Below are 11,500 nucleotides of genomic sequence, written 5' to 3' on the forward strand. Positions count from 1 at the left end.
TGGGAGAAAAAGAAAATCCTTCACTTTATCTTTCTATACATTTATTTTTTATTAAACCTTTGAAATTAAATGATCAATAAACCAACTCAGTGAGTGTATCAGTGTTCCCGGTCAGGCGCCATGTGGGCACCTAAACCTGCTCCGTGTGTGACGTGTAGGACCTCCTCCTCCGACACACAGCAGCAGTAATGGCGGACTACGACAGCTACGATGAGCGGGACCGGGCCTACGGCAGCTTCGGCGGCGGTAGGGGGTAAGTCTCCGCTCCGTACGGCAGCTCCGCCGTGTGCCTTAAACACAAACCCCGGCCGGGCGGCCACCGTCTTCCCCACCGTTGTCCGCTCTGAGCCTCGGATAAAGGCGACCAGGCCCCGAATCTCGACACGCCCGGCGCCTGCTAACTGGGCCGGGCAGGAGAGAGGGGAGGCCGTGGAGAGCGGCTGGGGAACACCGCGGTCTGGGAGCTAACAGGCTAATTGTTAGCAGGGAGCTAGCTGCGTACAGACAGTGGAACAAACGGACTCCTGTAGCAGAGATCGCCCCTGAGCTCGGCTGAAAAATAACGGTAATCTGTTCAGTGTTTGGAATAATGAACCGGTCTCGGTGAGTGGCGGGAAAGAGCGGGGCAGGACGCCGCAGCATGTGGAGGTGGAGGCGAAGCTGCATCTGCAGACTGCCCGCATGGCTGCATCATGTGTCCGCAGCTGCGGATTCATCCACGTAGTAATCAAACATGAGGCTGGATATCGATCAGGACTATCGGTCATTGATATGTTGGGGTCTTTGTAATTAATTCCGGGTCATCAGCTGTTTTGTGAGCTGCGATTTGATTAAATGATGATGATGATGATGAATGAAACCAGTAGTGGAAACCAGATTTCTGTGTTAGCTCAGGATGTCTGCAGCTGGTGTGTGTGGAGCTATAAAGGCTTTGAATTGCTTTTGTTTTCCTTCAGGGTCCATCCAGTCTGTCCTCCAGATTTCTGTAGTTGCAGACTTGAAGATGACACACTGACCTTTAGGGCTGTTTCTTACTGTTATAAACCTTATCAGTTGATCATAATTGATTAATCAATTAATGATTCGATGTGAAAAACTTCACCCAACTGTGAAAATTGTTTATCCCAGTATTCTCAGAGTCCGAGGTGACGTCTTGAAATGTCTTATTTTGTCCGACCAACAGTCCAAAGAGATTCAGTTTTCAGAGTGATCGAAAACAGAGAAAAAGAGAAAATCTGAGACGCTGGCACTAGAGAGCAGCTCGGGTTATTGATAGGATTTATCTCAAAAATTATAAATTGGTTATGAAATTTGTTGCGGAGTATATTTTTTTTGTAAATATTGTACTCAATTGATCGGCTCATCATTTCAGCTCTGGATTGAACAGAGAAACCCTCTTTGTTGTCTGCAGCTACTTCAGGCAGTGTTCAAGACTTAGACTGACTGAGTTTTGCTCCAGAGTCAGTTTATTTCTTGGTAGAAAATCTAAAGCTCATAAACTAACCAGCAGTTATTTTGTAGAGAATTGACTTGATTTGTTGTTTAGTGTAGGAGTCAGAAGATAAATCTAAGGGGTCATGACATAATCAAGAAGATAAAAAAGCATAAAAGTTCAGGCTGTTTTCTTCTGTTCTGAGAATCACTGAATAAAATGCCGCTTTGCCAATCAGAGACAATCAGAGAATAAAGCATTGATTGAACTCATGCAACACGTGACAAAGGATGCCAAGGAAACACAGCTTTGTTTGAAAGAGGCACAAGACAAATCAGTAAACCACCGATTTTTTTTGTGGAAATTGTGAAATAGTGAAAAATGCTCATATAAGTTTCAAAGTGATGTCTTCAAATCGCTGTTTTATCCTAAACCCAAAGAGATTCAGTTGCTGTGAAAGAAAACAGAAAATCTGAGACACTGACATTAGAGAACGATGATTCATAAATTATTTAATGATTCTCTAAATTGTCTTCAATTGATTTCGTGCTTGATGATAAAACCACTAGAGCTGAAATGATTAGTTAATCAATTGATGAGTCAGCAGCAAAATAACCGAGAACTATTTTAATAATCAGTTAGGTAAAGTAAAAACTGTGGAAAAAAGCTGCGGTCTCAGTTTTCGGTCTCAGTAACTGAACGTTTTTGGGTTTTGGTCTGTTGGTCGGACAGAACAAGACCTTTGAAGATGTCGGCTTGGACTCTGAGAGACGGAGATGGTTTTACAGCTCAATCAAATAATTCATGTTGGGGCATCATGTGAATCAGACGCTGATATGATCCTGTGAGAGTCCAGCAGAGGGCAGAAGTACAGCTGTTCTGTCAGATCTGAGGTTCACAACACTTTGAAAAGACAGACACGCAGTGCAAAGACATAATGTTGGCTGACTTAAGGTTAAATTCACCAGTTTGTCTTCATCCTGACTGCGCCTCAGGATTAGAGGTTCATCTGATGGACCCGTGTTAAATGTGACAGGACTGTGTTGCTTTCCCGAGGTCGTCCTCCTTCAGTCTGTTAGCGCTGTGTCCTGTGATGCTTGTCGTGCAGTGCTGCAGAGCTGGAGGAAGTCACACCTTTCACTAAGAGAAATACCACAGTATAGAAATGCAGTTAGGATCACTATCACGTTAATGCCACAGCTGGTAAAAGTGAAGTTGACTATAATGGCTGATTATTTTTATTGTCGATTAATCAGCGAATGTTTAGTTTATAAAGCACCCGTCCAAAACCCAAAGGTATTTACTTTGCCACTGTAGAGGACGATTCACACACTGTCCAGGCAGGTACCACTGGATTTTTGGCATTTCTGTGTAAAATGACTCAAAATGTGGCTCAACTAATCAGTTAATTTTACAGCTTTACATTTCTATATAGCTGAGTGACTGAATCTATAACAGAACACTGTTTATGTATTGATTATATTATTAATCTGAAACATAAACAGCAACTAGATCTCTAAAATAAATGTAGTACAATAAATCTACAATAATTTTAGTAGCATAAAAAAGAAATATTTGAAGTACATGTACCTCCAAATTGTACTTAAGTGCAGTACTGGACTAAATATATGTCTTCTGTGTCCAGAGATACCATTTGTGACTGAGTGTGTGTGAGTCAGTGTCTGTAAATAAAGAACCAGGAGAGGTGTGAACACACTGGACACCATGTCAAAATGTCAGTAAATGACATTCTGACATCTAATAAAAATATACAGATGGCAGCGAATTAAAGGACAAACCAACGTAAAGAGTCTTAGTCGGGTGTTGGTCCACCACGAGCCTCCAGGCCAGCTTCAGCACTCCTTGGCGTTGATTGTCCACCATTCCTGAAAAGATATTCCCTCATCTGGTGTTTGGATGATGGTGGTGGAGAGAGCACTGTCTAACACGTCAGACCAAAACCCCCCACTGGTGTTTAGCACATGATTGGCGTCATGTATATATTATATAATGTTGATGTGTCTGGAGCGAGTTAGCTAAATCCAGTCTAAAAAGAAGGGACTCGGAGTTTATGACTTTAAAGGAATATTAATTTACAAAAACTGAATTTGAATCAGAAACTGAAATATCAATATTTTAATGTGAAACCTAGAGCTGCAACGATTACTCGATTAATTGATTGAAAGAAAAGTAATCAGTAACTGTATTGATGATTGATCAAATTCAAGTGTGATTGACCACTTTAACAGTTTTATGTTGTAATAAACTCAATGTCTTTGGATTTTGTTGGATGTTGGACCTGTTTGAAGACATCACATTGGGCTCGGGGACATTATAATTTGTTTATCTAGACAAGGTTACCACTGCTCTGTACTCCTTATCCCATGATGCTTTGTGTGTGAGTGTTTCTATATCCCATGATCCTTTCTGTGTCCCCCCCGTCAGGCCCCGTGGTGGAGGTGGCCCCGGAGGCCCCAGGAAGCAGAAGGAGCTGCCGTCAGAGCCTCCATTTACGGCGTATGTAGGAAACCTGCCGTTCAACACGGTGCAGGGAGACATCGACATCATCTTCAAAGAGCTCAACATCCGCAGCGTCCGATTGGTCAGAGACAAAGAGACAGACAAGTTCAAAGGTCAGAGGATTTTATTTTCTGCATCATCTCTAAACATGCATGAAAACAAAAGACTAAAGACCTTCTGCCTAGTTTGGTCTGGGATACCGCAGCAGGGCTCTGGAGCTTTCAGTCATATCTCATGATCTTCTGCAGCAGATGGACTCACTCAGTTTTTAAAGCTGAACTCCTTCTAATGTCGAGAAGGAACCTTAACCTTCTCTGAAGTTGTAAACTTAAATGTGTACATTTCATCGACATTCTCATCTGCAGTGAACAACAAAATAAATAGAGAAGGAATGAAATGATGATTTTTTTTTTATTTTCGGGTTTGATTACTTCAGTCTCTTATTTTTTTTTTAAAATCTCTTTCAGGTTTTTGTTACGTTGAGTTTGAAGATTTGGAATCTCTAAAAGAAGCTTTGACGTACGACGGTGCTGTGAGTATCTGAATCAGACATCAGTTAGCAGGAACACTGCAGGTTTCATTCAGTGACAACATAAACAACACAGCCTGATTTTCTGACCATTAAAAAAGTATTATAAGGCCATATAAGTAAATAAATTGTGAATGAGCTGGATTGAAGTTGTAGATTTGGGCAGAACTCAGACTGCAGCAGCTTCTGTGTCTACTGTCTGTTGTGAGACTGATGTGACCTCTGACCCCTTGCAGTTGTTAGGTGAAAGGTCACTGAGGGTCGACATCGCAGAGGGGCGAAGGCAAGAACGAGGAGCAGGAGGCTTTGGCTTCAGGAAAGACGACGGTAGAGGTACGAACACCAAAACACCAACAGGAAGTAGGTCACTAACCTGGTATGTAGTGGGTGCTTGTGTGTGCGTTTTTGTGTAGCCGGCGTGTTTCTCTCTGAGCTCTGACGTTTGAATCTTCCTCTGCCGCCATCTGTCCTCCAAGTCTGAACGTAAACTTGCTCAGTCTGAAAGCAAAGTCGAACATCGAGCTTTGAAAGTGATTTATTTGTAGGAGTGAAGTTTTTTTTGTTTGTTTAAAAAATCAGTTGAAATATGACAGTTTAGAAGAAATCAGAGAGTAAAGAGACGGATGTGGTCTCTGTTCTCAAACGCTGAAACTCTTCAGTTAGTCCCGTCTTTACAAAAACTGAGCTGACGCTTATTCAGTGTGGCCTCCTGACTTGGAGGAGGAGGTGGAGGCGGGGGACTCCTCATCCTTCATGCTTCATCCTTCCATACACCACCCACCTTCCCACCCATCCACCCTACCCGGCTTTCTAACAGGTCCACACAGACAGACAGGTATCGGGTAGGACGAGGCCACCTGGTGTGGAGATGGTTTCATTAAGTTGACATATGAAACTAAATAAACTGATTAATGCTTCTTCTCTCTAACATCTCACTGATTGGCTGATGGCCAACTAACAAGCTCCGCCTCTTCAGTGCTGTCCTTCCAGCTCCTTCCAGAAGGAGGCACCGCCACCTCCTCCTCTTTTTCCTCCCCTCCTCATTTCCTCTCCTACTGTCCTTTCCCCACTCCCCCCTTCCTCCTCTCCTGATCTCAAACTCTCAGAATCTTCGGTTAGATCTGTTTTTCCTCTCCTTGTTTTCTTTCCTCTCTCCTCTCCTTGTTTCCTCTCTTTGTTTTCTTCCACCTACTCCCCCTCTCTCCCTCTTTCCTCTCCTCCCTCCCCCTCCTCTCCTCTCGTTGTTAAAGTCCCCATATCCTCTGCAGGACGAGGAGGTTCTCGAGGAGCTCCCAGAGGAGGAGGAGGAGGACGAGACTCCCGTGAGGACTTCTACGACCAGCAAGGAGGAGGTGCGGTCAGAGAGTTCAGCAGCTCATGTCGGACAGCAGCGGATTCCAGCCGGCCAGTCAGAACACTGCTGGGCGGCAGCCAATCAGACAGCAGGATAACGTCACCGATCTATGGCTAATTTGAACAGACAGAAGTGAACAAATCAAACTAGAATCAGCTGTACTGAACTGATCCAAGTTAAGATTGATCTTAAAACCCTGCACTGCACAGAAACTGTCATATGCAAAGCTAAATTACAAACTGACACCTGCCACATGTTACGTCAACAGGCCACACCTCCAAGACTTTGGTTACCAAATGAGATGGTAGACTTTTAGACTTTTGAAACAAGCTCGTAAGCACATGTAAACACACCACGATGAAACTAAGTAGTGGCTGCAGCAGAAAAGTTTTACTCTAAGACAATCTACACAGCAGTTACCAAAGGAAGCAGAGCTCAGACTCATCAGTGAACGAATCTAAACGAGGCTCTGCTGATTTCACCTGCACGACACAAATCTAACGCACCTTTGTCTTCAGGTGTCAGTTAAAGAACCTGCTTTTCCGCCTGTTGTCTGTAAAATGTGAAGTGAGTTTTGCAGCAGATTTTACTCACACAAGTCAAACAGGCAGTGTTAACCTTTGACCCCCCCCCCCCATACCCCGGGGCTCCACCTCCTGAGGCTGCTGCACCATGCCCTGTTTTTTTTTTCTTTCCCATCATGCCATTCATCTCAGCCATCTCATGCTTACTGGTCACCTTACAGGATCCAGACACTGCAGGACACCTGAGGACGTTTGTCTACTGACTTACCTGTCCCTTTGTGCACCTGTACGTCTACGCAGGTTATAGAGATGATGACTACATGGGGGGACGGAGTCGAGGTGGCGGCAGTCGCCCTGGTGACAGAAGGGGTGGAGGTGGAGGAATGGGTCGCTTCAGAGACGGACCCCCTCGGGGAGGAACGACAGACTTCAGGGAACCGTCTGAAGGTGACACCACTTCCTGTCTGTTACTCAGAACTTTGGACTCTTATTATTTGTACATTTATTTAGTTGTTTAGTTGTGTGACTGTCAAATTGTGGTTTTTATTTTAGTGATTTAAATTTTGAGGAATTTGTGGTTTCTCTGTATCACACTGAACACAGGACTGAAGTTAGCTGTAGGTCTTCAGTTCACCTGTTGGTCATTCTGAGACTGTGGAAACAGTCAGTCAGTCAGTGAAAGTAGAGCTGTGTGAACAGATGATCGGAGTTAGATGAAGTCAGAAGCTCCTTGAGTGTGTACTGACTCCTGTTTGTTTGTTTGTTTGTTTGTTTGTTTCCACAGAGGAGCGTGCACAGCGGCCTCGGCTGCAGCTGAAGCCTCGCACCGTCTCTGAGCCGCTCAACCAGGTCGCCAACCCAAACTCTGCCATCTTCGGTGGAGCCAAGCCGCGAGAGGAGGTGATCTCCAGAGAAAAACCATAAAAGACTGAAGGCCGTGAGGGCCGGAGGGAGGGGGGAGGAGTGGGGAGGGAGAGACGGAGAACTTTAGCAAGGAAAAACAAAAAAGAAAGAAAGAAACGCCAATGGGATGAGTTTAAATGCCACAGTTAGCATTCCTTCCTGACAGACAGCGAGCGAGCGGACGCCGCCCTCCTCTTCTTCTTCTTCTTCTTCTTCTGCTTCTTCTTCTTCTTCTTCTTCTTCCTGTTTGAGTTCAGTTTGAGCAGAATATTTATTCTTAGTCGGAATAAAGATGAAACACACTCTGACACTGTAAACCTGTAAACACAAACACAACGAGCAGCTTGTGAATGCATGCCCAAACTTTGGGTTTCTCTGCCCAGCCCCTCGCCCCGCCCCCTCACCGCCGCTTACTGTGATGTCATACCTGCTTTGTCCAGTAGCCCTGCCCCCATCTTCCTCCTTCGCCAGGTCAAAGGTCACCAACCATTTACTCTCTGACAGAAAGAAGCCCTGAGGTTAAATCCATGAAGCTTTTTTAAATTTTTTTGTATTTTGTAGTGGTTCAGCTGCAGCCCCGCCCCCTCACCCTGATTGGTTGAGTCACAGATTAACCTTTTTTTTTTTCCCTTTTCATCTTTGCTGTCACTCGTTGCCGTGGTGACTCATCAATCAGATTTTCCCACTTTAATCAAAAGAATCTTTTCGCATTTTCCCGTGTTTGTTGTTTTAATCAGCCTGTCGTCCCAGGTGGGCGGGTTTTAACCTGCATCAGGACGGACTGCTGGCTCTCGACAAGCTCCCCCTCCCCACCAATCTACAGCAGATACCTGATGGAAACATTTTCTTAACTAAATAAAAGACGCTGACGTCTGACGCTTTAGAGTGATGATGGTCTGATTTCTGTTCCCATGATGCACTGGTAGTAGGACGACCTGTTTAGGTGAGGCTTCTGTAGTCAGCCAATCCGAGTGGAGTGCTGAGAAGCAGCACACCAGGTGCTGCATTCGCAGTCTGCGGGATTTTCTTCCATTTGGCATCCCAATAGTTGTTGTCATGTCGCTGTGTTCAGGTGCTGAGGAAAGAAGGGAAAAAGGGTTTCTGAACAGAAAAGTGACTCTGTTGGAAATTAGCTCATGGCGAAAAAGAATCTCATTTCTGATATTTACCAAAAGCCAGAGCCTGAAAAAATAGTCTACAGTCGTGGAGTCAGACACATTTCATTGTGTCTCACACTCACACACCCTGAACGCAGCACAGTTTACACAGGGTGTCAAACGGAGGCAGCGGCAGGGGTGTGGCCTACAGTTATGGCTCCTCTAATTGATTGTCTCAAGCTGACGAGTACTCTGAGACAGTGCTGTGATTGGATGTTTTACCACAACACAACGCGTGTTCTTCTTTTTTGCCGAGCCAAACTCGTCCTGTCCAGTCAGATTTAAAAATGAGACATCGTCCACACTGAACACAGGTCGTTTAGAGAGATTTCCATTGATCCACACTGAAAACTTGACCTGAAGTGGATTCATTTGAAAACAGGAAAAACTGAAGGGATGACGGAAACTTGGGGAAAGAAAGGAAGAACTGAAGAAACAGAGAAGGAGACAGAGAGAAGGCCCTTTTCTTTCATTAGTCTTCATTTTGCTCAGTTTTGTCTCGGTTCTTTGATGAAGTCTTTCCCTCAGTTAAACATCCAGCCACAACTTTTTTCAGTTAAACAATAGTGAAGACAATTTTTTAAGAAAAACACAGGAATAGTGTAAGGAAAGAAGAAGGGATTAAAAAGACAGAAAGAAAAACAAAGTCTGTATTCTTCTATCCTTACATTTTTCTTTGTTCCCTTTTTAATATCTCCTTTCATCTTTCTTTCCGTTCTTATATTTTTTCATCCATTTTTCTTTCTTTAACAAAGTTTCCTCAGTGATTCAAAGATCTAACATCCATCTAATCATGCTTCCTAACAGACAGTGTGACCAACAGAAATGTGAAGGACAGGGCTTGTGGAGGGGAAGAAAGAGGTGACAAAATGGGGAACACACAACAACAAAAAAGGAAGAGTGAAATTAGAGAAAAAGAAGTCTGTCTTCTCTTGAATCACCAAAGGATTTTTTTCTCTTTTCTTCTCGTCTGTCGACTTTTATTCTTCCCATTTTTCGTGGCTCTTTCTCAGGCTCCTGTGGTTAAATCACCCGGTTAGTTCTCATGTTGAGGTGGCACTGCTGCATTTTGATCACCACCAGAGAAAGAACAATTGGAAAAGTGTTTAAAGGACGAAGGAATGAAAGAGAAAGGAAAAAAGGGGAAAATACAAGAAAAGAGAAATAAAACAAACATGGGAGGAGAAACAGGATGAAACAGAATGAAAAAATGTCTTTCTTCCCTAATTTTATTTTTTTCCCTTTGCTTTTTGCTCCCCATTTTCTTCACCTCTTTCTGTTCTCCATCTCTCGGCTTTCCTTCCACCTGTCTTTGTTCACAGCACTGACTCACTTAAACCACCTCCTGACATTCTCCCGACCAGACGGTGGCACTAACGCGGCGTGTCACCAACAGAAAAGAAGAAATTCAAAGGTTTTTGTGCTCTTTTGTTCCTTCAGTGTGAATCTTTTGGAAGTTGAGAAATTATGGAAAAGTTTTGACGGACCCGCAAAGTCAACATTAATAAATTACTTGTTCAAAGAAGTCAGAATATTGAATTTTAAAGAAGTGTGGTCCCTCATCTTTAGTCTGTAGGGAAAAGTGAACTGACTGCGGACCATAAACCTGGTCCAGCTGAATATTTTCAGGTCTCTGTGTGTCAGTGTGGATCAGGGTCAGGTCTGGGTCTGTACTGGATCAGTTGAACAGGATTTAAACCTTCAGTGTATTCGGCCTGTGTCGCTTTGAGAACATTTGTGTCGCTGATAAACAGTTTCCTTTGTTTTGCAGGACGTTAAATGGAAGAACTTTTTCTTACTATTCTATAGAATAAAAAAACAGCTGTTTTAACTTTTTCTTTTCCAACACTGTTCATGGCAATAAAACTGTATCTTCATCGTTCATCAGACAGAATGTGTGTAATTTCAGGGTGGGAGGGGTCGATTCCTCGTTTTGATTTTTATTTTTTTCTTCCAAATGAAAGAAGAATAAAGAATAAAGCTCGTTCCGTTCTGCCTCGGTTTCTCTCTGTGTGGATGAAGTTTGTCTTTAACGTTTGTCCCAGTGAAGGAAGATGAACGGGTTTTCACCACAAATCTAACTAAACTACCTGAACAGTTGATGAGTCAATTATCCAAAAATTAATCAGAGACTGCTTTGATAACTAATGAAGTAATGTTTCATGCAAAAATGCATTTCATGGTATGAGCTTATCTGATGGGAAGACTTGCTGCTTCTCTTCGTACGCTGACACGTGAAGCTGAGTAAATGTGATCATAGTTTCTCCCTTTTTTTTTTATGCTTTACAAAACAAACAGTAAATGTAGAAATCTTCCCAAACATTAAGGAAGAAAATGTTCTGAGTACTGTCTCCACCACTGCTAAAAAATTCTATTCTGTACTCAGAACATTACAACTTTGCTCCTCCAAATATTAAAACTTTAACAACAAAATTCAGACTCTGTGGCTCCGTTTGTCCTGGTGGTGGTGTGAATAAATGATGGACTCAGACTTAAGCAGCTCTGACCTAAATACAGTCAGACCCCTGTGTTTCCAGTTTATGTTCAGCCTCTTCTGGGAAATAAAGTTGAGGTGAGAGACTGGAAATCCTGGACTCTGACTTTGTGAACCTGGAATAAAAGTTTTCTGAAATTTCAGAACTTGAAATAAGCTTGAGTAAATTTCATGGGAGGAGAACTGAAACTACAGGATTTCAAACTCAGGAGTTTAAATGTCTGTCACTGTCAATTGTTCGGTTTCTTATAAAGCTGAATGACTAAGGCTCTGTTCAGCCTCCATATCGGTGTGAGTGGGTGTGTAACTGTGTTGGGGGGCTTGTTTGAAGGCTTGGTTTTAGGGTCAGGTCTGGTTTTAGGGTTAAGATTTGGCATTTAGTTATGATACACACGAACCCGTGGGACTGAGGGGACATAAATTGAGGTCCACGTGGGTACAGTCTTCTTTTTGAGGGTTCAGACTTTGTTTTAGGGTTAGAATCGGGTCTAGGTTAGGGTACGGGTTGGGGTTATGTATTTAGTTGTGATGGTTCAGGGGCTAGGGAATGTATTACGTCAAGGAGTGTCCTCACAAACACAGGAAGA

The 11,500-nt window shown here is 43.3% G+C and overlaps 1 protein-coding gene across 2 annotated transcripts; it reads left to right on the plus strand.

Annotated features, from left to right (window-relative positions):
- Window positions 1-115: 115 nt before the first annotated feature.
- eif4h (eukaryotic translation initiation factor 4h) lies at window positions 116-10,404 on the plus strand. Of its 2 annotated transcripts, XM_041045800.1 has the most exons (8): window positions 116-253; window positions 3,878-4,065; window positions 4,420-4,484; window positions 4,718-4,814; window positions 5,750-5,833; window positions 6,660-6,806; window positions 7,144-7,259; window positions 9,742-10,404. In XM_041045800.1, exons 1-8 carry the CDS (start codon window positions 189-191, stop codon window positions 9,745-9,747), a joined length of 768 nt encoding a protein of 255 aa, XP_040901734.1. In that variant the 5' UTR covers window positions 116-188; the 3' UTR covers window positions 9,748-10,404. The 2 variants fall into 2 exon arrangements, with proteins under 2 accessions (XP_040901734.1, XP_040901733.1); XM_041045799.1 differs by lacking the exon at window positions 9,742-10,404 and having other exon boundaries at window positions 7,144-7,298.
- Window positions 10,405-11,500: the final 1,096 nt, after the last annotated feature.

Source organism: Toxotes jaculatrix, chromosome 9 (genome assembly GCF_017976425.1).
Source record: "Toxotes jaculatrix isolate fToxJac2 chromosome 9, fToxJac2.pri, whole genome shotgun sequence".
NCBI classification, from domain to species: domain Eukaryota; kingdom Metazoa; phylum Chordata; class Actinopteri; family Toxotidae; genus Toxotes; species Toxotes jaculatrix.

Coding starts and splice junctions, on each gene's coding strand:
- eif4h (XM_041045799.1), top strand. CDS start 189: ATGGCGGACTACGACAGCTACGATGAGCGGGACCGGGCCTACGGCAGC. Junction 254..3,877: donor AGCTTCGGCGGCGGTAGGGG/GTAAGTCTCCGC, acceptor CCCCCCCGTCAG/GCCCCGTGGTGGAGGTGGCC. Junction 4,066..4,419: donor AGAGACAGACAAGTTCAAAG/GTCAGAGGATTT, acceptor AATCTCTTTCAG/GTTTTTGTTACGTTGAGTTT.